The 24,304-nt window shown below is 45.8% G+C and overlaps 3 protein-coding genes and 1 long non-coding RNA gene across 5 annotated transcripts in view; 1 reads left to right on the top strand and 3 right to left on the bottom strand.

The window, feature by feature from the left end:
- Nucleotides 1-163: 163 nt before the first annotated feature.
- Nucleotides 164-11,679, bottom strand: acaa1 (acetyl-CoA acyltransferase 1). Its single transcript, XM_041983331.1, has 12 exons — nt 11,024-11,679; nt 8,145-8,238; nt 7,734-7,791; nt 7,553-7,632; nt 6,444-6,486; nt 6,261-6,359; nt 4,697-4,777; nt 4,185-4,375; nt 3,936-4,115; nt 1,082-1,137; nt 860-1,005; nt 164-777 (listed from the first exon to the last, which is right to left on the bottom strand). The coding sequence occupies exons 1-12, from the start codon at nt 11,204-11,206 to the stop codon at nt 702-704; spliced, it is 1,287 nt and encodes a 428-aa protein (XP_041839265.1). The 5' UTR covers nt 11,207-11,679; the 3' UTR covers nt 164-701.
- Nucleotides 11,680-11,820: 141 nt separating this feature from the next.
- Nucleotides 11,821-17,944, bottom strand: btbd3a (BTB (POZ) domain containing 3a). Its single transcript, XM_041983330.1, has 5 exons — nt 17,808-17,944; nt 17,199-17,472; nt 15,974-16,064; nt 15,777-15,895; nt 11,821-15,705 (listed from the first exon to the last, which is right to left on the bottom strand). The coding sequence occupies exons 2-5, from the start codon at nt 17,363-17,365 to the stop codon at nt 14,673-14,675; spliced, it is 1,410 nt and encodes a 469-aa protein (XP_041839264.1). The 5' UTR covers nt 17,366-17,472; nt 17,808-17,944; the 3' UTR covers nt 11,821-14,672.
- Nucleotides 17,945-18,378: 434 nt separating this feature from the next.
- The window catches only part of LOC121638484 (striatin-like), a 57,738-nt gene continuing 51,812 nt past the window's right edge, over nt 18,379-24,304 (bottom strand). For both annotated transcript variants that reach the window (XM_041983312.1, XM_041983313.1), the window contains 3 exons: nt 21,456-21,557; nt 21,291-21,377; nt 18,379-21,212 (listed from right to left, as the gene is read on the bottom strand). In XM_041983312.1, the coding sequence (XP_041839246.1) occupies nt 21,043-21,212; nt 21,291-21,377; nt 21,456-21,557 (359 nt within the window). In that variant the 3' untranslated portion in view covers nt 18,379-21,042. The remainder of the gene's footprint in view (nt 21,213-21,290; nt 21,378-21,455; nt 21,558-24,304) is intronic.
- LOC121638523 lies at nt 22,988-24,004 on the top strand. Its single transcript, XR_006010037.1, has 2 exons — nt 22,988-23,018; nt 23,331-24,004. It is a non-coding gene; the product is annotated as an uncharacterized LOC121638523 (long non-coding RNA).

Genomic DNA, 24,304 nt, shown 5'->3' with positions numbered 1-24,304 from the left:
TATACCTGCTTCGCATCAGCCTTGTTAGTCTCCGTAGTTACCTGCCCAGGTGTCAGCGGGGATAGGCTCCGCCCCCACAACTGAACTGAATGAGCCAGGTACAGAAAATAGATGGACGGACATTAAAGAACATAAATCTTAGTCAGGTAAATAAAACCTTTCTTTTAAACTCTTTTTCAGTGAAGTCGTTGAAAACATGAGGTGAAATAAAGTTTTTTTTACCAAGTTCTTCACATACGTTATCAGATGTGATCTGGTCAGGTTTAATGAGGGATAAATTCTGATGTTAGAACATTTACACCGTTAGACTGGATGAGGGAAGCAACATTCAGCTGCTGGCGGGTTCATCACGCAGGAAGTAAACGGGACGATTCAGTCGTCAGTGATTCTTTTTGTCTGGATTCTACCAGCCGTCAGAGTTCGGCATCAGCTGTTGTCCCAGCTGACCCGTCTCCGAGGACCGTGACCCGTCTCCGAGGACCAAACCATCCAGTTTTCTCTCCATCATGAATCAACAGCTGATGTAAAGTGACGACATCACCTGAAGTTCATCCTTTGAACTGTATTTCTAACAAAAGGCACTTTGATTGGTTCTGATCCAAGACGTTCCTCGCCAAATTACTAGGTATTGATTATTGATTTAATTTTTCAGTTAAAATCAGCAGGAGTTAAATCACGTTGAATGGGTCTTGATTTGTCTGCTATGGTCCGGGGTATTCGAACACAGCAGCAGCTCCCATCCCGGTCCCGATGCACATGGAGACGACTCCGAACGCCCTGCAGAGGGCAGCAGAGAACCAGACTGAGCATGTTTCAAACAAACCTCAGCAGCCAATCAGGAGCGGCCATTCACACCAACCTCCTGCCTCTGCGTTGGAGCTCGTTTAGCAACGTCATCACCTGTCGGGCGCCGGTGCAGCCCAGAGGATGACCCAGAGCTATGGCGCCGCCGTTTGGATTCACCTTCTCCATCGGGATGCCCAGTTTCTCCACACAGTACACAGCCTGGGCAGCAGAGGGGTTTACTGGACCATAAACCCGACTCAGAAACAGATCCATCACCACCTCTAACCAAACTCACCTGACTGGCGAAGGCCTCGTTGATCTCAAACACGTCAACGTCGTCCACAGTGAGACCTGAAGAAGGAGAAAACATCATCATCATGCGGGATTGACTCAGACCCGTATTTAACCGTACAGGGTTAGCATGAGATGCTACAGTCCAGCAGATGTTAGCAACATGACTAGCAGGAAGCAGCGATGCTAACATGTAGCATAGCAACACGACCAGCAGGAAGCAGCAATGCTAACATGTAGCATAGCAACACGACTGGCAGGAAGCAGCGATGCTAACATGTAGCATAGCAACACGTCTAGCAGGAAGCAGCGATGCTAACATGTAGCATAGCAACACGACTAGCAGGAAGCAGCGATGCTAACATGTAGCATAGCAACACGACTAGCAGGAAGCAGCGATGCTAACATGTAGCATAGCAACATGACTAGCAGGAAGCAGCTATGCTAACATGTAGCATAGCAACATGACTAGCAGGAAGGATTGATGCTAACATGTAGCATAGCAACACGACTGGCAGGAAGCAGCGATGCTAACATGTAGCATAGCAACACGTCTAGCAGGAAGCAGCGATGCTAACATGTAGCATAGCAACACGACTAGCAGGAAGCAGCGATGCTAACATGTAGCATAGCAACACGACTAGCAGGAAGCAGCGATGCTAACATGTAGCATAGCAACACGACCAGCAGGAAGCAGCGATGCTAACATGTAGCATAGCAACATGACTAGCAGGAAGCAGCGATGCTAACATGTAGCATAGCAACATGACTAGCAGGAAGCAGCGATGCTAACATGTAGCATAGCAACACGACCAGCAGGAAGCAGCGATGCTAACATGTAGCATAGCAACATGACTAGCAGGAAGCAGCGATGCTAACATGTAGCATAGCAACATGACTAGCAGGAAGCAGCGATGCTAACATGTAGCATAGCAACATGACTAGCAGGAAGCAGCAATGCTAACATGTAGCATAGCAACATGAAGGGAGAAACTCAGCTGAAAGACTCCACCAAGCATCGGCATCCAAAGCAAACACAGTTCAGACCCCAGCAGTTATCTGGGAATGTAGAAACCACGAAACCAGCTCTGTCCACCTTCTGCATATTTCTCCACACAAACATGAGTCACATGACAGCAGAGACGCTGCTGCTTCCAGAGACGTCCGTCTCATCACGGTGGGACAGAAACTCTGGAGCTAGCAGCCAGAACCAGAAACCAGGTCTTACTGGAGTTTGAGGAGAAAAGTTTGATTCCAGCTCTAATAACTCAGCTAACGTGTTCTCCTATGACTCTGCCTTTGATTGACATGAACCATGAAGGTCCTGCTGGTTTCCATGGAGATGAAGGAGGTTTATAGTGAAGGATTCTCTCCTCCTATCATAGACTATGTTGGGCTTCTTTCTGGATCCTCATGGTGATTCTATGGTGAATGTGGGGCTATCCCTGGATCCTCCCGAGTATGACCATTGATAGAGGCGTCCATCATCATCATCATCATCATCATCATTGGCTGATGGCTTCCTGAGATATTTACCTGTGTAACACCTCTATTAAACACCTGGAAAATTGCCCAGGTTCACTTTTACCTTCTACTGTAGCACAGTTCCTCATCAGGTATTACTTTACTCATTCCTAGGATTACTTTATTCGTTCCTAGGATTACTTTATTCGTTCCTAGGTGAACTGGGCTCTATCCTCTGGTTTCCACTGAAAATGTGGTTTTCTTTCCTGAGGAGATAACATTTACATGTTCTACTGTGTTCCAGGTGAGTTTACTTTGACGCAGTAACATGACTCAGGTCTGTATTCCTAAAGATTCTGAGAATCCCCAGAGAGCCTATAAATTCCTGGCAAGGAGTCTTAGCTCTGAACGAGGACTGGACAGAAACTCCGGTCTCAGTGAGGAGGCGGGGTCGACCTGTTGCTAGGTATGAGTCATCACTTTAAAAGCTGTGATTGGTTGAGCCTAAAAGCCAGATAAAACACACCTATGGTGATAACGAGTGCAGAACTATCAAATCAAAAGACTTCATCATAAAATCTAATCTATGAAGACGGTGTGATTATAAATATTTTACATAAAATAAAAATCTCTATTTTAAGTAGATCCTACAGAACCTGTAGAAACCTGCGTGCTAATAGTTTATTTGCTTGCATTAATATACCAGAATGGTGGTTGTTCCACTTTCAGCGTTTTATCTCCATTTTGTATTAAACGGCTCAGCTTCATCTGACTGCTGAGCGGCCTGTAGAAGCTGCCTGGCTGGCTTCAGATCCACCACCATGAACAGAGGAGGACGAACCCACCTGGACAGAGGAGCAGCGGGGGCTTCTGGCTCAGCTCGTCAGCGAGCATAAAAGTTGGAGATTTCACCAACAACCACGAACAGGATTCCTGCACCATCCGATCTGACTCCCCATGTTCTCCTCTGCTTTAACTCCTAACCCCCTAAAAGGTCCTCGCCTGGTCTCACCTGAGAAGCTCTCTGGAGAGCTGAGATTCTTTAGGAATACCTTTTATCTTTACTAGGATCTACTTTTTTTTTTAAATTCTAAGAAAACATCGTGATTCTAAGAATTTTTGGCCCCTGGTTCACCTCTTTGCACTGACAATCTTTAGGAATACGGTCCAAAAATGATAGATACGGCCCTGGTAGTTGTGAAGATGTAGCTCGAAAAAATCATAACTTTTAGGTTAATATCTATAGTCAAGTGGTAACTGTAAAATATTTTCTGAAAACCATTATCAGAAACCCGTACAGGAGCCCAGAAGGGACAAAAAGCATGAAGTTGGAATTTTTCTGACGCAGCAGTTTAAAGTATTTGAGTAAAAGTACTCAGTTACTCTCATCTTACCGGCCTGCTGCAGTGCTGCAGGGATGGCCACAGCCGGTCCGATCCCCATGACGTCAGGAGGGACCCCGACCACCGCGCTGGCCCTCAGAACCCCCAGAACCGGCAGACCCAGAGCCTCCACCGCAGACCTTCGGCCAATCAGGACAGCCGCTGCCCCGTCACTCACCTGGCTGGAGTTACCTGCAGCACAGACATGTGAAAGTTAGTGCTGATCAGGGACTGGTTCTGTGGTTCTGGTCGGGTTCTGACCTGCTGTGGTGCTGCCGTCGGGTTTAAAGGCTGGCCTCAGTTTGGAGAGGCCCTCCATCGTCGTCCCGGCTCTGACTCCGTCGTCTTTACTCACCATCACCTGCCGCTCGCGACCGTCACTGTCCACCATCGTCACGGCGACGGGTACGATCTCCTGGTCAAAGCGACCCGAACCCTGAGCCCGGGCCGCTCTGAGGACACAACGTCACATTAATGTTTGTCAGTTTGTCAGTTCAATAAAGTTTTACTTAAAATGTGTGTGAAATATTAAAATTCCTTCATTTTTTACGCTGAATTTTCCACATTCTGCTGGAAGCAGAAGGTTCTGGTTCTTTAACTCTGCGTTTGTGGACTCACACCAAATGATAGAGCACTTTAGGTAATTATTAATTATTATCATTTCAGCCTTTAACATGATTTAATCCAGTTTAATCGAAGGTGGGTTAAGCGAAGGCAAACGCAGATGTCGTTGGCTGAAATCTGCTCCTCACAAGCAAAGAAGAAGAAATTACTTCTGCTGAGAGCTGAGAGCGAAGGCGTCCTGCTTTTCTCTGGAGACGCCAAACCGCTCGGCAACGTTCTCCGAGGTGATGCTGCACACACACATAAACACACATAAACAAACAACACACAAAGAAACACAAGTTACGTGATCACAACCACCTGATGACGGCACATCCAACCAAAGAAATTCTGTTTTTAAATGTTTCCTAAACCTAAACGATTTGTGGATGATGGACTACAAACATGGAGCTTGTACTGGACTACAAACATGGAGCTTGTACTGGACTACAAACATGGAAGCTGTAGTGGTAAATAATTTATTCATGTTGAATCTGAATGATTTAAACTGAAGCAGCTGAACGTTCTCAGACCGGATCAGGAACGCTGCAGAGGTTTTATTTTGTTTTGGGATAATGTGATGAATCGTGAAAAACTTTGACTTGTTTTTACTAATTCTGGTGTTCCTCATCAGCAAGGTGTGATTCTTCCTCCAGGTTTTATATGAAATGATGAACCTGCATTTTTCTAAAAAACAAAACTCATCTAATACGGCTGCTAATGTGGAATAATGGCCGGAGTTTATTCCGTATTCCCAGTGACTCCACTAAAAGTCCCGTCCTCAGTTTATAGGTTCTTTTTTCCCGTCTGTGTTACCCGGACTCTCAGACAGGTACCTGGACCACTTTTCCACCTAGAATAAATTTCTTTGTTCCTAAGTGAAGTAAAAACACCGGTTCTCACTTAGCGCCACGTTAAATGCTAACCCTTCCGATCCGGCTCTGTTTTCAGACAGGTAAGAAAAAGGTTTTGTTACCTTGACATGTTTCAGCTACACCTGTGGTGGCGTGTCTTATCAGCTGTTTATTTCAGGCTGACCACGCCCCCTTCCCTCTGACACCCTGTGGGGTTCATCATAGAAAACCTCGAGGCCGGAGCCATAACAACGCTCTCACCAAACATCCGAACGGACCACACAGGAAACACGAAGAAGAAAGAAATCCATGAAATCATGCAGAAGCATGACAGCGGCGTGAAGGTAAAAACCCCCACACACACCGATCAGTGTCTTCCGAACACCCAACCACACACTAACGGTCAGGATCAGAACTAAATGACCGGGACAGGTTTATCACAGACCGCCAGCACAGAGAGGAGGAGGAAGACGTAAAAACCGCATCCATGATGGGCCATGGAGACGGGCCTGAGCCGCCGACTGGTCCAAGATAATCTACGAAATGCTGCTCATCATACAAAGAGAGACAGGAAGCGCAGCACGGGAACGAGCAGGGGGGAGAAGGGGAACGAGACTCGAGACACCTCATCCCACACCTGGGATGCTGTCCATGCAGGGTGCCTGACAGTAGGGGGCGTGGCCAACCCGGATAAAACAGCTGGTTAAACAGCTGACCAGGCACATCACAGCATCATGTGATCGTTCTGAGGACGAATCACGTTTAAAACAAGTCGAGGTGACCAAAACGTTTTCCTTATCTGACAAGAAAACAGACTTTTACTTAAGTCGTGAGGTAGTAAGCACAAGAACGTGTGTATATGTGTGTGTGCTGGTCTCACCCCATAGGAATGATGCAGTCTCTGGCCTTGTCGTTGTCCATGAGCCTGGAGCTCAGATCTCCAGGGTTACCAACGGATCGCAGCGACATGCTCTCCACCCTGAACACACAAACACACACACACAATGACGAGAAGCAGGTTCCGTGTTTTCTCCGGCTTCTACATGTGATGCGAGGAACTGACCCGCAGGCGAGTCCGAGGTCGATGGATCTGCTCCTGATGGATCCTGCAGACAGCAGCAGGGTGTTTAACGTTCATCTTCGGGTCTACTAGGGCGGTCACGTGATTAAAACTTTAATCAGATTAATCACAGCTTCTAAATTAATCATGATTAATCACCGTTTGTGACTGAAATCTGCCCGTTTTTACTCTATTGTATCAACAGAAAGAGCCAAAGCTTATTTAGCTTTTTCTTTGCTTTTTTAGATCAGATGATCATTTTAGTTTAATAATCAGTTCAATATTAAATCAAATCCTTATAAAATATGTGTCATCTGTGCTGTGTTTTCCTGATAAGTACTCCTGCCTGGCCCCCCATCAGAACCTTTCTAGACCCGGCCCTGCATAGCTGAAGCATAAACCCCACTTACCACCAACCAGCGTGTGTGTGTGTTAAAACATCCTCATTTCCCACATATATATATATTTATTGGGTTCCCATACATACACACACATATATATATATATATATATATATATATATATATATATATATATATATATATATATACATATATGTATATGTATATATCCTCTACTGAAAGCTCACATCTCACAGATTCCACAGCTGGAAGTTTCATCTCGTTACGACCAAGATTCACCGAACCAGAAGCAGAAGAAGACCCGATTTATGCTTCACGTTTGTAAAAGTCAGAAAGCATGTCTTACCTTTGCTGTCTTGCATAAATAAAAACCGCATTTAATAAAAAAAACAAAAAAACAAATCAAAAGTTTCTTATTGTCTTTTGAGAGCAGTTTCTGTCATCAAAGCCAGTAGCCAGCAAAAAAAAACCAAAAGAAAACGTGATTTAAAAAAATTAATGGCGTTAATTAATCGCTGTGTTAATGCACGATTAATGTGTTAACGTGCCCAGCACTAGTACACACACACATATATATATATATGTATATATATATATATGTATATATATATATATGTATATATATCTATATGAACCTGGACTAGGATGAGTCCGACCTTCCTTTGAAACTCTTCCTGTTCTTCCTGTAAACCACGTGGACCTTCTCAGACTGCTGCACATGAGCAGAAGAAACCAGGAAGTGGGTCTCACCTGCGATGTTCAGGAGCGCCTGCAGGCCAGAGGAACACTGTCTGTTAACCGTGTAGACGGGAACCGACTCTGGAAAACCACTGAGGAGAAGAGGGAGCCGTTAGGAACGCTGTGATTGGATAACAGACACATCTCAGCTGATGCTGAGCTGAAGCCTTGGTGGTGAGAACATGAGACGGACCTGAGGAAGTGAGCCACTCGGGCCATCAGAGCTCCAGCTCCAGGCTGCAGGACGTTACCTGCACACAGACACCAAAATCCAGCTCAGATTAACTGATCCGGGTTTAAACCGGAACCTGGTCTGAGCCAGATCCTGCAAGGGTTTAATTACAAACTCAGACCTTTTATTATTCAGACTGAAGCAGCTGAGAAACCATCTGATCATAAAACATCATAAAACTCCTCTTCATCACCACCTTCCTCTTCCTCTGCAGAGGTGAGGTCGACCTTGTTTAACACAGTAGCAGTGATACAACGCTGCCACCTTCAGGTCAGTCTGAGAACTACAGCTCTGGCCTCTGCCGTTAGTAACGCTGCAGAAACGTTAAAGCAGACATGATGAGGAGGAGGAGGAGGAGGAAGGTCATCTCACCCACGCAGACGTCCCCCAGCTGGTCAGGTGACAGCCCCACATCTGTCAGCACAGCTGTCATCACGGCGCTCAACAGCTCGTCAGGTGTGGTGTCCTGCAGGTGGACAAGAGGATCAAAGTGCAGCTGATTGTTGACTAAACAACGTCCAGAAGTAAACAAATAAACAAGCGCGTCTCGTGTAAACAGACAGAGCCGCTCAGATCGCGTTCCTGGCTGTCCTGAGGCTGAAAAGAAACGCACATCCTGGACAATCTGTTATCAGGTGACAGGTGTGTGCAGGTAAACCGTCAGGGTGAAGCTGGTAAGTTAATGAAATCCGCTGTGTGTCTGCAGGTTCTACTTTTAGATTTTCTGTGTCCAGTCGGCTTTTTGTTTCTGAAAACTGCTTTTACTCGTTTCTGGCCTGTTTGCTGTAAATATAATCCTAAAGAGTCACAATCCTCACACACAGTTTATTACCCTTATTAGAACCACGTTAAATCACAGCGCTCCTGTTTAATTAATGAAAACTAAAAATAAAAAAGGGGAAAAATAGAAGTTGTCAAAGAAAACCAAAAGTTGGGTTTGAGAAATTTAATATATTAGCAACAAAACCTATAAAGATATTAAAATGTTATTAATAGAAACTATTCTAATTAAGGGTGATGATCGCTGGTTGGAGGAGCCGCTGTGAAAGACTGCCAAGCGTCCGGGAGCCTCCAGAGTCACCTGTGCAGGTAATTATAGGTGAGCTGTGTTTTATAGACTGATGAGAAAAATAAATGTGTGTTTCTGATCGACAGAGAACGAGCTCCTAATGCTGCTGATCAGCAGGAACAAAGCTGAGCTGGTGCACCAGATGTTCTCTACTCTTCCAGATGTTGTCGAGGTGCAGGGGCCATCTTGGTGGAACTAAATGTTTGGGGGAGCTTTGTGGTTCCAGAGGTGGTCTTGGGTCTGGAGAACTCGGAACAACGGACGCGGTGTGGTGTTGCAGCCGAGTTTCCCTCACACACCCACTCGCCGTGCAGGGGGACATGCACGCCCCCCAACGTAATCCCAAATCCACCCCGGCCCCCCAGGGACGTTTTCTGGCTCCGCCACTGCTGGTAGCTCGCCACAGGCCTACGGAGAGCAGCGAGGGTCAAAACGTTTTTATATGAGCTGTTTTATCTGCAGATTTTTATCAGCTTAGTTTTCTTTTTTAATGACTGAAGCTTAATGTTTAACTTGTATTAATAAAAAGCTTAAAAAATCATTTTCAACGTATTAAATGTTTTATATAAAACTTTAACTTTTTTTATAATTATGTTTCCACATATTCGGTCTCAGTTTAAATGAAGTTCCAGTAGATCCAGTAATGTTCTTTTAACCTGATTTAACTAAGCTGCAGGAACAGTTTAACCAGGTATTAAAGGTTTTATCAGTAATTAAAATGCCTGCAGACGTTGGTCCAAACTCCATAAAACATCACGTGTTTTATGACGTGTTCCACGGTATTAATGTCCGCTTTGATAATCCACCATTAAAAAGCAGCTTCACGAGTTTGTTTCAGTTCTGGATTCATTCGTTTTTTTTATTGTAAATATACAGTTATACAGACATTTAGGTGTAAATAAGAATGTTCAAGGCACAGGACGAAATTAAAAATAGACACACACACTGTGATAACCTTCAGAAGTCTTCAAATATTTTAAAATCTCCAAATGCATTCAGTGGTGAGATTTCTTTTTTACACTTAGTGTTAGATCATTTTCTGAGGTGGTGTTTGAACACGATGAAAAGAGCTTTACTTTTTTCCATTTGGTGCAGTGGATGGAGGGTTTTGAGGGCAGGTTGTTTAAAGCACAGTCGGCTTGTGAGTCCTTCAGGTTGATTCCAAACATCATGTCGTCCAGCAGGAGTGTGTCCGGGAGCTGAACCTTAGAGGAAAGCCAGTCCATCATGTCGTCCAGCAGGAGTGTGTCCGGGAGCTGAACCTTAGAGGAAAGCCAGTCCATCATGTCGTCCAGCAGGAGTGTGTCCGGGAGCTGAACCTTAGAGGAAACGCCATCAAGTCGTCCCAAAATGATTTTGTGTGGATACATTGAAAGAAAAGATGGTTCGTGGTTTCGATGTCTGACTCACAGAAAACACAACTGTTGTTATTAATATTAAATCTCACTCTTCACAGGATGGATAAATCTCATTCATGATCCTGAAGTGAACTTCCTTCACTTTTGGGCTTACAGGGAATTTTAGATATTGGGTCCTTCATTTTTTAACCTGAGACAACTTTTGAGTTTCTATTTGAGCGTGTTGGGTCTGGAGCAGTGTTTCTCAGTCCTGGTCCTCGGGGACCACTGTCCTGCATGTTTTGGTTCTGTCCAACTCCAACACACCTGACTCAGATTAAATGAACTGCTTGCCATGTTCTTTGCAAGCTTGCTAATGAGCCATTCATTTGAGACAGGTGTGTTAAAGAAGGACACCTCTAAAACCTGCAGGGCCGTGGTCCCTGAGGACCAGGATGGAGAAACACTGCTCTAGAGTTTTGTTTAAATGATTACTTGGGATTTTATTTGGTATTTCTTTGTTAAAGTCTTGTTCTATGATGTAGAGTGTTGTATAAACTCAGCTGCTTGACTGATTGAGGAAAACGTTTTTATTTATTTATTAATTTATAAAATTATTTATTATTTTATTAAATTATTTATTTTATAAAATTATTTATTTTATTAAATTATTTATTTTATAAAATTATTTATTTTATAAAATTATTTATTATTTTATTAAATTATTTATTAATTTATAAAATTATTTATTTATTTTTATAAAATTATTTATTATTTTATTAAATTCAACCTTTTTGGTTTCATTCGGTAAAGATCGGAACTGCAGCCTGTTGGTCAGACTGTACCTTAAACGCCCCCCTCTTGGCCTTTCCGATCGCCGTCCTCCTTCCATGGACCACCACCACGTCGTCCCCGGAAGCTCCGCCGTCTCGCGCCGCGGACCCGCACCGCGCGACCTGCAGGTCCCGCGTGGTGTCGGAGGAACCGCGCGGGGACAAGTGTCTAGAAATGATCTTCAGCCTGTTCATGTCGCAGAAGTTCAGACCTCCAGGTTGCTCGATGTTTGGACTCTGAACTGTCAATAACCGGAAGTGATGTCGCTTGAGTTAGGACGGCAGGAGCAGAGGGACAAACAGAACACGGCTGCGTTTATTTTACATAAACGGATTTCCTAAAATAAAAAAGTGGCAAGATTACAAAAAGCTCATTTTATATCTAAAATAACTGTTTCATCAATGTTTGTCTTTACGTTAAAGCGACATTTTTTATAATTCATTAAACATAAAAAGTTTGTTAAAAATAGCAAAACTTATCTAATAAAATGATCCTTGTCATTTATTATTTCTAAAATATTGATTTGTTCACAGTTCAAAAAACACGTTGGGGTGCACTAGCCCTTTAATCTGCAACTACACAGTAAAATGATAAACTAGCATACAATTGTTTTATTGAAAAAAAATTAAGAAGTATTTAAAGTAAATTATTTATTTTCTGGATTTCCGTCAAACAGGAAGAATTAACACGTTGATTTCAAACTGGAACACAAAGGTAAGACCAAGCTGTAGAAATAAAACCACTTCCTGTCCATTAGCTGGTACTAAACACGACTTCTGACGTTGAACACATCAGATGATTCGGGTGACTTGTTTAAACTTTTTATTTCCAAACTTGTCACAACAACAACCTGAAGAAGGCCACTTTAACGTTGTCATGGTGTGGGACGCCCCTTTAACGTTTCCCGCGGTGTGGGACGCCCCTGTAATGTTGCCGTGGTGCATGACGCCCCTTTGACGTTGTTGCGGTGCGGGACGCCCCTTTAACATTGTTGTGGTGCGGGACGCCCCTTTAACGTTGCTGCGGTGTGGGACGCCCCTTTAACGTTGCTGCGGTGCGGGATGCCCCTTTAACATTGTTGTGGTGTGGGACGCCCCTTTAACGTTGCTGCGGTGTGGGACGCCCCTTTAACGTTGCCGCGGGACGCCCCTTTAACATTGTCGTGGTGTGGGACGCCCCTTTAACGTTGCTGCGGTGCGGGATGCCCCTTTAACATTGTTGTGGTGCGGGATGCCCCTTTAACATTGTTGTGGTGTGGGACGCCCCTTTAACGTTGCTGCGGTGTGGGACGCCCCTTTAACGTTGCCGCGGGACGCCCCTTTAACATTGTCGTGGTGTGGGACGCCCCTTTAACGTTGCTGCGGTGCGGGATGCCCCTTTAACATTGTTGTGGTGTGGGACGCCCCTTTAACATTGTCGTGGTGTGGGACGCCCCTTTAACGTTGCTGCGGTGCGGGATGCCCCTTTAACATTGCCGTGGTGTGGGACGCCCCTTTAACATTGCTGCGGTGTGGGACGCCCCTTTAACGTTGCTGCGGTGTGGGACGCCCCTTTAACGTTGCTGCGGTGCGGGATGCCCCTTTAACATTGCCGTGGTGTGGGACGCCCCTTTAACGTTGCTGCGGTGTGGGACGCCCCTTTAACGTTGCCGCGGGACGCCCCTTTAACATTGTCGTGGTGTGGGACGCCCCTTTAACGTTGCTGCGGTGCGGGACGCCCCTTTAACATTGCCGCGGGACGCTCCTTTAACATTGTTGTGGTGTGGGACGCCCCTTTAACGTTGCTGCGGTGTGGGACGCCCCTTTAACGTTGCTGCGGTGCGGGATGCCCCTTTAACATTGTTGTGGTGCGGGACGCCCCTTTAACGTTGCTGCGGTGTGGGACGCCCCTTTAACGTTGCTGCGGTGCGGGATGCCCCTTTAACATTGTTGTGGTGTGGGACGCCCCTTTAACGTTGCTGCGGTGTGGGACGCCCCTTTAACGTTGCCGCGGGATGCCCCTTTAACATTGTCGTGGTGTGGGACGCCCCTTTAATGTTGCTGCGGTGCGGGACGCCCCTTTAACATTGCCGCGGGACGCTCCTTTAACATTGTCGTGGTGTGGGACGCCCCTTTAACGTTGCTGCGGTGCGGGACGCCCCTTTAACGTTGCCGCGGGACACTCCTTTAACATTGCCGTGGTGTGGGACGCCCCTTTAACGTTGCTGCGGTGCGGGACGCCCCTTTAACGTTGCCGCGGGACGCTCCTTTAACATTGCCGTGGTGCGGGACGCCCCTTTGACGGACCCCATCGCCGCGGGAAGTCTCTTTTTAACTGAAAAATAAAAAACTTCATTTCTGGTTTTGAAGTCCTTCAGTGGAGGCAGGAACGCTGTAAGCACCATCGTGGTTGCTATGGGAACACTTCACAGCCTTGGAGGTTGTCCCGAGATTACGGAGTTGTCCAGTAACGAGTCTGGTCACATGACGTTTATCTGACTGACGGTTTTGTTCTACTGATGGAACTTCTCTGATAATCTAAGGTCAACAGGAAGTGCATGGTGTTGCCATGGAGATGGGAGTTACACAGGTGTGAATCTGACTGTTTTCCTCTCGGACATAACAGGGCTAAAGATTACGTCGCTATAAAACCCAGAGACGAGTGCTGGTGTTGGATTTGGTTTCTAAGTGCAGGATCGGGCTTATTGAATATGTCTGCAGGTGATGAAGGGGCCTAGTCCTCCTCTTCATCATAGTTTAATCAGCTCATCAATACGCGATCAATCTGGATGTTCAGGAAGTAAATTTGATCCTAAGAAACTGAATTTCTCAAGTTTATTAAATAAAATTGAGATGAAAATCAATTAGAGCAGCTTTGGGAGATCCAGGAATGTGGAGAGAATCCGGGAGGCCGACGGTGGACTACCTGAGACCTGAACTCCAGAAAACTGGGCAGAAAATGCTGACTTAGCTTTTCCTGCAGAGGAGAATTTATTTATGGATCAACGTGTGGGAATAAGGCAGGCGTCATGGTAGTGGTTTATTAAAAAGGAGGCGGGGCTAAGACCTGGCGACCAATGAAAAACATGGAGCTATTATAATGACGTGATCCAGGTGGATCTAAGGCACAGGTGGACCCGACTTCAGGTCCAGTTTTACAGATATATGGCGTGTTCCTCCGGCAGCTCGGGTGGAAATATCAGCAGCACAGCCAAACTGCACCTGGTAAGTTACCATGGCAACATGTCCTGATTCAGGACCAGGACGAAGACGTCACGTTTCCACCCAGAAAGACGCTCTGCAGGTGGAAACATTGTTCCTGGATCAGCCGGAGTTTCTGAGCACAGATGTGGAATTATGGGATGTCGGAGTGGTTTTTCCTTCATGTTCTTCGGTTAAAATACAAACAGGAATGTTCATAACAACATCAGCTGGTGGGTGCCATCAGCGGATTAATCCGCCACAGAAAATAATTCCAGCATGTTCTGAACTTTCTGCTGGTTGAGACGCGAGAATTTTCCGGAACGTTGTGACGGAACCGACCTGCAGAGGTAGAGCTTACTCTTCTTCTTCATCAGAACCAGCCGCCATGTTGGGAGTGTGAGGATTCTGGTTCTTTGTGTTTTTGATGCTCAGCCATGAATCTACGAGTCCGTCGCGCCTTGTCTCCAGCTCACCTGGCTCAGGCGTAGAAGATGAGCTCTGGGATCTGGCCTCCTTGGACTCCGGTTCCGTTGGTGCTGTCCGAGGAGCACTGGAACTGGAAGGTCACCTTCCCACACTGCACCTCCGTCATGCCTTCCTGCCCGAAGTAGCTGAGCTCGTTGCCGTCCAGCACCACGCTTGCAGTGTAGAAGGTGTCCGGCTCAATCTGGACCGGGTAGTCGAACCACACCGAGAAAGTGCTGCTGGACCCGTCCGAGAAGTACTTGATCATCCTCTGGGCCATGGGCACGCCCTGACGCTTCAGCTCGATCTTGGCGCTGTACTCGGCCGAACCGCAGCTGGAGCCGTACAAGCCGAAGCCGGCGATGAAGATGCGCTTGTCCACGGCGAACTGGATGCTGTCGCAGCGGCCGCGGTAGCGCCACTGGTTGCTCCGGTAGGCGCAGGACTGGAAGCGATGGCAGCGCTGCGGCGACAGACCTTTCCGAGGTTTGGTGCCGAACAGGAGCGCCGGCTTTGTGGAGGCGGTGTACCACAGGAAGATATCGTTGGTCTCGTTGAGCGTCAGCACGCCCGACTGCGCTGCTCCATTGGCGAAGTCCTCCAGCACCATGGTGGGGATGCGGATCAGGTAGATGGCCTTTCCCAGCACCAGCCGCTTATTCTCGATGGTGGGCGGCAGGTCCTGCCTCTGACACTCGGCCTCGGCCCAGTTTAGGGCTGCATCGAACACCACCATCTCTTTAGCGTTGAGCGTCTCCCGCCGCAGGATGCTCTCCAGCGTCTGGGTGTCGATGTCGCAGAAGCCCTCTGAGCGCAGCGCCAGCTCGGCCTGGGCGTCGATCACCTCCCAGCAGCGCTGCGTCAGGTCGGGCTCCTCGAACAGGCAGCTCTGGGACAGCAGCACGCAGGCGTTCTTGGCGCTCAGGCTGGTCTCCAGGAAGTTGACGCAGGCGCGGGCCAGATGAGGCACGATGTACTTCTTGGCAGCGTAGAGCGTGGCGAGCACCGTGTCGGCGCACAGGTCGATCTCGTCGCAGTAGATGTACCTGCAGAGGCAGAAATCATTTTCACAGCCGTCGGAGCTCAACGCAGCTTCATCCATCAGAACTTCACCTACTTCAACATGGCCAAGAAGGACGGAGGTTCCACGTCAGGGATCCGGATCTCCTCCTGATCCTCGGCCAGCTCTCCGTAGAACATGGCGTGGAACACGGAACTGCCGACAGCCAAAACGTACTGCAGAGAGGAGGGGCTCTACTTAGCTCTACGTGTCCCATTAAAACCAGTTAAATCACAGCAGACTCTGAAAGTCACCTTGTGTCCGGGGACTCGCTGTGTCCCACCTGGTGGTCCGACCACAAAGTGAACGTCTGCCATCATCTCGTTGTTAAACATGACTGAATTCCTGCAAATACAGAATCCACCAACAATCAGACGTCCTGTTACATAAAAAACTAATTCAACCACAACAGATGGAAGTTGAGCATCACTCAAGTCTCCTGACTTAATGCAGCAAGAGCAGTTCAGAGACAGAGAAATACCTAAAGTACGAAGAAAAACTTACAAACACAGTGAAGGTTAACAGGTCCGAGAAACCAGCATTAAAACATAGTACAGATTAAAACTGGATCTACAACCCTCAATCCAAAAAGTTGTGACTCTAAAATGTAAATAAAACAGAATCTATCATATTTTATTCCCAGTAGCAGATCAGCATCGTCTCAGATGGCGAAACTGAGACGTTTCACCATGTGATGAAAATATGAGCTCAGTGAATCTGATGCAGCAACACGTCTGGAAAAAGTTGGAACAGGAGCAACAAAAGGCTGGAAAAGTACCTGGTACAAACCAGAAACACCTGGAAAAGCATTGGACAACTAACCAGGTTAACTGGCAACATGTCAGTAACATGACTGGGTATAAAAGGAGCATTTCAGAGAGGCAGAGTCTCTCAGATGGAAAGCTGGACAGAGCTTCACCAATCTGAGACAAACTGGATCTAAACATCGACTATGAAGAAGCCTGTCTGTTCACTGGGAAACCCACTAATGCAGGTTAAAGCTCCATCATGCAGAGAAGAAGCCAGATGTGAACTGGATCCAGAACCAGCTTCTTCCGTCTTCTCTGGACCAAAGCTCATTTAAAATGCTCTGAGGCAAAGTGGAAACCTGGAACTACTTTTTCCACCGTGCCGAACATTACCCTGGAACTACTTTTTCCAGACATGTTGCTGCATCAGATTCACTCAGATTTTCCATCACATGGGAAAATGTCTGTTTCGTCATCTGACATGTTTATTTTCTACTGGGGATAAAAGATGGCTGGGTCAAGTTCTGGTTTTATCTATTTTAACTTTTTTAGAACTTGGATTGTGAAATGAAAACAAAGTGATGCTTAAAAGTCTGAAGGATGTTCCGATGCATAAATGAAAATCAATATAAGTATAAAAGCACAAGGTGTTCATGAAATGTATGAATGTTCAATAAATGCTGTTTTGATCCGAGTGGACAGGCGCACACCTGCCCACCACCTGACTCACCTCTCCCGGATGGTGGGGAACAGGCCCTGCCAGCTGCAGGAGCCCCGCGCGGCGGCGACGGTGTTGTTGTTGGTCACGTTCTGCTGCTGGATCTGCTGGATGGAGGTGGTGCTGTTGGCTGAGGCCGAAGACACCAGCTTCTTGGTGGGAAACAGCTCTGCAGCCATTATATTCCAGTCACTCAGACCGCAGGCTGCCGGATCATGGCAGCTCCGGGACCGCGTCCGAACAAAACCGAACCGCCACTGGAGGAATTCTGGACGGTTGTTTCACACTGAAGAACCACCAAACCGGAATATTAGAAATCTGAGGGTTTTATCTGCTAAGCTAACGTTAGCTAAACTAGCCACGCGTCACCGACTACTTTCACTAACTGGTTTCCTGAGAATTAAATTTTAAAACCTTGAAAACATCCCAACATTCAGCCAGACACACAATCAACACACCACAGTCTAAAATAAAATCTCAACTAGTGGCTCAGAACTCCACAGGTTTCACCCAAATAATAACTTTAGCTTGTTGTTGCTAGTTAGAAAGCTAACTAACAATTTCGCTGTATTAAGGTAAATCTAACAGTTTGCTTCGCAAAATAAATGTGTTTTTACTCACTACAGAGTCCCACATAGAAGTTTCTCACATATCTTCTTTCACACGAAGCAGATTTATTCTGCGATAAAGTTTGTTTACTAGAGGCTCCACCCTAGGAGCGGAAGTCAAACAACCAATCAGAAAACGAGTTTCAAGAGAGTTCTTCTTCTTTGTTTTAATAACGGTTTCACGGTTCCTTATTTCCACCTAGTGAACTACAAAGAGTACGGCTCCTCTACGCAGACATTTTTTAAAATTCATTAAATATCAACTTCAACAAATAGATGTATAAAGAAATAAAGTTAACTGGAACTAGCCTGTTTCAAAATACATATCTGAATCTAATCCGTGAGCTAACGTTTACAACTTTTCTGTCCTTATACAGATGTTTTGCAGTATACCAGTTTCTGTTCTTAATTTATTTATTTTTCTAAAGCTTGTTTCTCATCCACTTGGATCTTTTTGCACTTTCTCATCATACTGCTGTAACCTTGAGGAGTGAGATTTGAGGTCAGTAAAATGTGAATTATGTGACAAACTGTGAAGACAACATCCATCTTAAAGAATTAATCAAACACTGTAAACAGTGAAGTGGTTTCCATGGTTTTATTGACTCATCCACTCAGAGTTCTGAGAACAAACGCTGTTTGGTGCCACAATGAGATGCACCAGCCTTTATTGTTACTGATAAATCTGCAGCTCCGGCATGTAGAAGAAAGAAACAACATGAACATGTGTGTAGTGTATGTACAGCCACAGCAGCTTCTAGAATCTCTTCTTTACAATGAAACTGTACACATTAAACAACAACAATAATTTACAGGCAGCTCAGACCTGAGCCGCCACTTCTTCTAGGTTTTAGGCTGAACTTTTGATTTCGGCCTGACAACCAGAGAGAAGATTTCCTCCCATCAGAACGAGGAAGTGGAGCAACTTCGCGATCAGATACAGAAATAAAAACAGCTGTTAAAGGACTCGTCCATCCTCTCCTGTTCACCGGTCTGTTCTGATGAGCGGAATTAAAATCCTTCAGGTGGACCGAAGCTTTTCTCCTGAACTTAATGAGGTTTGATGAAAGTAGAAGAAGCTGAAACTTCCTGTTGGTTCAGGTCACAACGTCCAGATGGAAGAAGCTGGAGGGGAAAAACACTCCACCGTTAACCAGAGAGAAGAGTCCGGATCCACAACCAGCAACCAGAGTCCAGATCCAGTCCTGATCCAGAACCCCGATCCAGTCCTCGTATTTTCTTTTATGACTTTGTTGTAATCCCCTAAACTGGTCTGGATCAACATCTTTTTGAAGGTGTTTCCCTCCATTTCCAGCCCTGTCCTGGTACCGGACCAGTTCCCGGTCCAGTCTCAGTCCTGGACCAGCTCCAGTTCCGGCACCGGAGCAGTTCCAGCTCAAGTCTTAGTACCGGACTAGTCTCAGCTCCAGTTCCGGACCAGTTCCAGAAGAACCTTCGGACCAGTAAGAGGCTCCTAACTGTTGGGATGAGCTGGTTTCATGTCGCGTTTTTCCTGAGAAGACGTGAGGGCGGCTCCAGACTTCTGCACAGAGCTGTAAGCATCTTCAGAAGCTCCGGTTCTAACCGGTTCTCCGGTTCGCCGCCGTTCAGCCACAGCTTGGCCGGCAGCTGTGTTGAAGCTCTGAAGAGGTTCAGATCTTCAGATCTGTGACGTCTCACCACAGGTTTTGAACTAAAATGATTTCATGGCTTCAGGAGACGAACTGTCGCGTTCCTCTTCTCAGATTTAGAAGCATGAGGATGCGTCGCCCCATCATGAAGCTGCACTAGGAGAGAAAAACTCTGCAGGACGGTGAAAGATCTGGAACTGCTGCAACACCTGGATGCAAACGTTTGACCTTTTACCTAAAATATGAATCTAAATTTTTCCTAAATGACTTAAATAACGTGAGTTAAATGAGCTTTCACTCACTTTACATCCAGGATAAAACATCCCAGAAATCTTTGAAAGGAATTCCAGTCTGTGGTTAAACGTCTCTCCACTCAGCCTTCCCACCGGGTTAATTCAGACTTCCCGTAGAAACTGGACACGCCTCCGATTCGTCTTGTGATTAGAATAAAGTTTCCGTTCCTCCTGGACAGGAAGCAGCTGCTCCCAGATGATGGTTTGGTTTGATGTCAGCAGCAGAAAATCCCAAAAGGAAAGAAAATTCAAGTAAAACAATTTAGAAAATGTTTCTGTGTGTGAAACCAGAGTCGTGTAGAAAACTGGGAACCGCTCCAAGTCGGAATTACACTAAATACGAGACTGAAGCTGGACGGCGGTTAGCAGTTAGTTTACCACTCCAGTTAGTCAGCAGGAAGTCGGCTTGGAAAATCGTAATAAATATGAAAGCAGGAGAAACAAAACTTCGCTGCAGATTTTCCTTGGAAGCTCGTCCGGAATACCATCCAAGCTATGGTACAGGACACAAAGAAAACTCCCACAATACAGTCCGGATCCAGTCTGTCCTTTTCTCTGGCAGGTCTGGAACTCCGGTTGATCCAAATCTTCAGTTTTTCCAGATCTCCGGTTCAGTTTCTGTTGGAGAGGAATTCCCAGCTGGAAAAGCGAATGTGTGTTGTCCTGCTGCGTATGGGAGACAATGGAGGAGGACGTTTGGTTTCTGTGATGATACCAGAAGCAGAACTCCGGTATCACCACAATAAGGAAAACAGATTTCCACGGATCTGCATCACATCTGCAGCTCCGCTGTGGAAAAACACCGGACCTCCACAGGCTGGAAGGATCCAGAAGGATCACATCAGATCTGAAATAAAGTCATCAAAAAGTTCCAACCCGACCTCCCGTCAGAGCAGCTCAGGACATGAACCTATGACCACGAAACTGGTGTTCCTGTTGGATCCCGATCCGGACCTGATCCGGACTCATTTCCTGTCGCCCCCACACCTGAACGGATGGATGCTGTGGAGGAAAAAGGCACATCAGAAAAAAAAACACATCAGGTTGTGTTCGGAGATGGAGAAGGAAAAAAGATTCCAGCTTCGGGAAAAGGAACGACGTTCCCGTTCAAGGCTTGCCTTTAGTCCTTCAGAGGTTTGTTTGTTTTGAGAGGTGGGCCTGCCCGAGTCCAGCCGAGGGGGCGGGGCTGTTAAAGGGGTCGTCCGGATCATTAAAGCAGTAAACAAAGTCCATCACCTTCCAAAGAAAAGAAAAAACAAACGCTCCCGACGTTCCCGAAGCACAGCGTTCCTGTAGCCTGCCGTTCCCTGGTAGCCGTCTCAGGTCATACAAAGACCTTGGCGAGTGCATCGGCTCCGGCGCTGCCGATGTAACATTTGGTGGGATGGAACGCCACGTCGTGGATAGACTCCTCAAACTTCTTGCGGTGGGCGGTGAACTCCTGGATGCAGGTCTTGCTCTCCATGTTCCACAGACGGATAGAGCAGTCATGACCTGCGAAGAAGAGGGAGACGGCCAATCAGCGAGCAGAATAGAGCAAACTGAGGAGACGGCGAGCGGCCGGAGACTTACTGCCCGACATCAGGTACAGCCCATTTGGATCCACAGCGAGACTGGTCACGGAGTCCAGATGGGCGACCATGGAGTGGATGAGTTTACCTGCAGGAAGCAATGGTGGGATAAATCCCGGAGAAGCATCTCATCTCCTGCAGGCAGGAAGTGAAGCTTCGGCCTCACCTGTGTGGTTGTCGAAGAACTGGATGTGCCGGTCCTCCTGAGCCGTGATGGTGATGGGCAGCGTGGGATGACTCAGCACTTTGTTGATCTTACAGGGAGATTCTGAGGAGAAAACATGATGTCAGCACCCTGAATTAATCCGCCGTTGAAAGTAGTCCCACCATTTCCTCCCATTTGCCTGAGCTGCTGATGAAATCTTCTAATGTGGACAGAAGTTTTCAGAAAGACAAAAATATCTAAACATTTTAATTTCTTAACCTTTCTGGATCAGTTCAGTTTATCAGTTTACTACCATTCAGGTCCTTAGAGGACAAAAAAACTGCTTTTCATTCATTCATTCTCTGTACCGCTTCGTCCATTAAGGGTCGGGGGGAAGCTGGAGCCTAACCCAGCATTTAGCAGGTGAGAGGCAGGTACACCTGGACAGGTCACCAGTCCATCGTAGGACCGACACAGAGAGACAAACAACCATTCACGTTCACTCCTCGGGAGAATTTAGAGAGACCATTTAACCTGACATCATGTCTTTGGACGATGCGAGGAAGCCGGAGAAGCCGGAGAGAACCCACGCTTGCAACAAACTCCACACAGAAAGGCCACCTCCCCTCCAGTTCAAACCTCCCCCTCATGCAACCATGACACCACCGAGCAGACCAGCTTTACAAAGCTTTAAAAACATAAGTCATATTTTTTCTCCAATAAATCTTTCAATTTAATTCAGTTCTAATCAAAACGACCAAATATCTAATTATTAAAATGATTTTTAACCCTTTAAATGCCAATTTGATCACATGATTTCACAGTTTTTATGAATGAAGGAAAAAATACACACAAAAAATGCTATTTTCCATATAAGAGATTTGGGGTGGTTGGGATTTTATTCAAAGATCTGTCTTAAAGGTGATCAAACTTACTCTTAAAACTTAACAAAACAATATTGATTTTAATGCATAATTTTTATTATTTCTTTTTAGGTATCAGATTTATAATTTCATTCCCTTTCAGGTCATTAGAGGACAAAAAAGTCATGTCACAAAAACTGCCTTAAAATAAAAACCACACTCATATTTTTCCCCAAAACTTCAACTTAAGTCCTGATCAAAACTAACAAATATGTAATTATTAGAATTATTCTCACCATTCAAATGGTAAATTAACGACATTATATTACGTTTTTATTGGGGGAAAAAAACAGAAAAAAATGTATTTTCCATAAAAATACATGTTTGAGAGCTTGGAGGTTATTTATGTTTTTCTTTATCAGTATTATTATATTCTATATAAAATAAAATTCTACAGTCATTTAGCAGACGCTTTTATCCAAAGCGACTTACTTTTTTATATATATATTTATTTATTTATTTTATATATATATATATATATATATATATATATATATAGGGTAGTGACGGGAATGCGCCAGTAGATGGCACCCTTGTACTGTATATCGCCCCAGAAAGAGTTAGCTTTTGTGCTGTTTGTCCTTTCAGGGACACCGTAGCTCAAAACTCTTGGCGGGTAGGATGCCATGTTTTAGGTACATCGTGTGTTACTACCCTAAAGGTAAGCAGCACTTTTAGGGGTCTGCACCATTTCATATAAATATTGTTGGAATAAGTCCACCCATGCATGTAATCTGTTCACTGAATGTTTGTTAACAGAATAACTGTTTGTTCGGCTGATTTTAAATGGTGTGTGAATAGCAAGAAATGAACTTTTAGGTTGTGAACGGCTGTGTTAAGTTTTACTGTGTGGAAATAGCGCTGGGGGTAACAATGTTGTTTCATGCTTTAGTTTGTGATGCAAAGCTACACAGTAAAATGGAAGTTAATGGTAATGTAACATAGGCTAATGATATTTTCTTTGGTTTGAAAGGGCGTCTTTGTTTAGTTATTTTATGTTACATTATTTTATGCTTGGAATGGGATGTTTTCCTAATGACATCGTGTATTACTACCCTAAAGCGTTGGAGAATAAACCGCCTCCAAGGTTTCAGCCACAAGTCCGAACCCTGTGTCCAGTGTCCTCCCTTTCCGCACAACACCCCTGCTACCATCCAACAAAACACAACGCAGAGTCCAAGGGGTCGCAGAGAGCCGTGCTGAGGATACACAGAGCGGGTTACTGTGACAACCCCTGAGCGGGCTGTATTTTGTCCGTCTCTGGGGACTTTACTTTTTGCTTCCAGCTCTGTCTCTTGTTCTGCCTCCTTCTTCTTCTCTCCGCCTCTGTCCTCCGTTTCTCAGGTGGCCAGTATGCTGCTCCGGTCCTCCCGCGGTACCTGGCGGGGCCGTGGCCCGTTTGGGCTTAAATACCAGGCCTTCTCCACCTGCGGGGCTCTTCGCGCCGGCCTGCTCACTGGCAGCACTCCGTGTCCTTTGTTTATGCACTCATTAGTTTTTCCACTTTTGCTTTCCCACGCATCACCTCTCTACAACCAACACTTCCACACACTACTGATGCTACAGATTGTACACATAGGTTACACTGTTAAGCACCGTTTATTTACTTTAGTCACCGTTTCTTAATAAATCATACTCTAATTGGCATCCCTCGTTGTTCCGCTTCTTGTTTGTCAAGTCTCTTACGAGCCGGGCTTGACATTACATATATACATACACACACATCTATATATAACTGGATCCGGACTCTTCGGATCGGACGGAGTTTGGTAGATGGTTCCACCACCGGGGAACAACAGAGGAGAAGAGTGTAGCTACTGATGTGGCGCCACCTTGTGGTGGGAGCACTAGGCGTCTTTCACTGGCAGAGCGTAACTGTGGAGAGGGAGTGTAGCTCTGGATTAAGGAGTGGAGGTAGACCGGAGCCGTTTGGGTTATTGTTTTGTA

Source organism: Melanotaenia boesemani, chromosome 4, assembly GCF_017639745.1.
Source record: "Melanotaenia boesemani isolate fMelBoe1 chromosome 4, fMelBoe1.pri, whole genome shotgun sequence".
Classification (NCBI taxonomy): domain Eukaryota; kingdom Metazoa; phylum Chordata; class Actinopteri; order Atheriniformes; family Melanotaeniidae; genus Melanotaenia; species Melanotaenia boesemani.
This window is presented reverse-complemented; position numbering and strand designations above follow the sequence as displayed.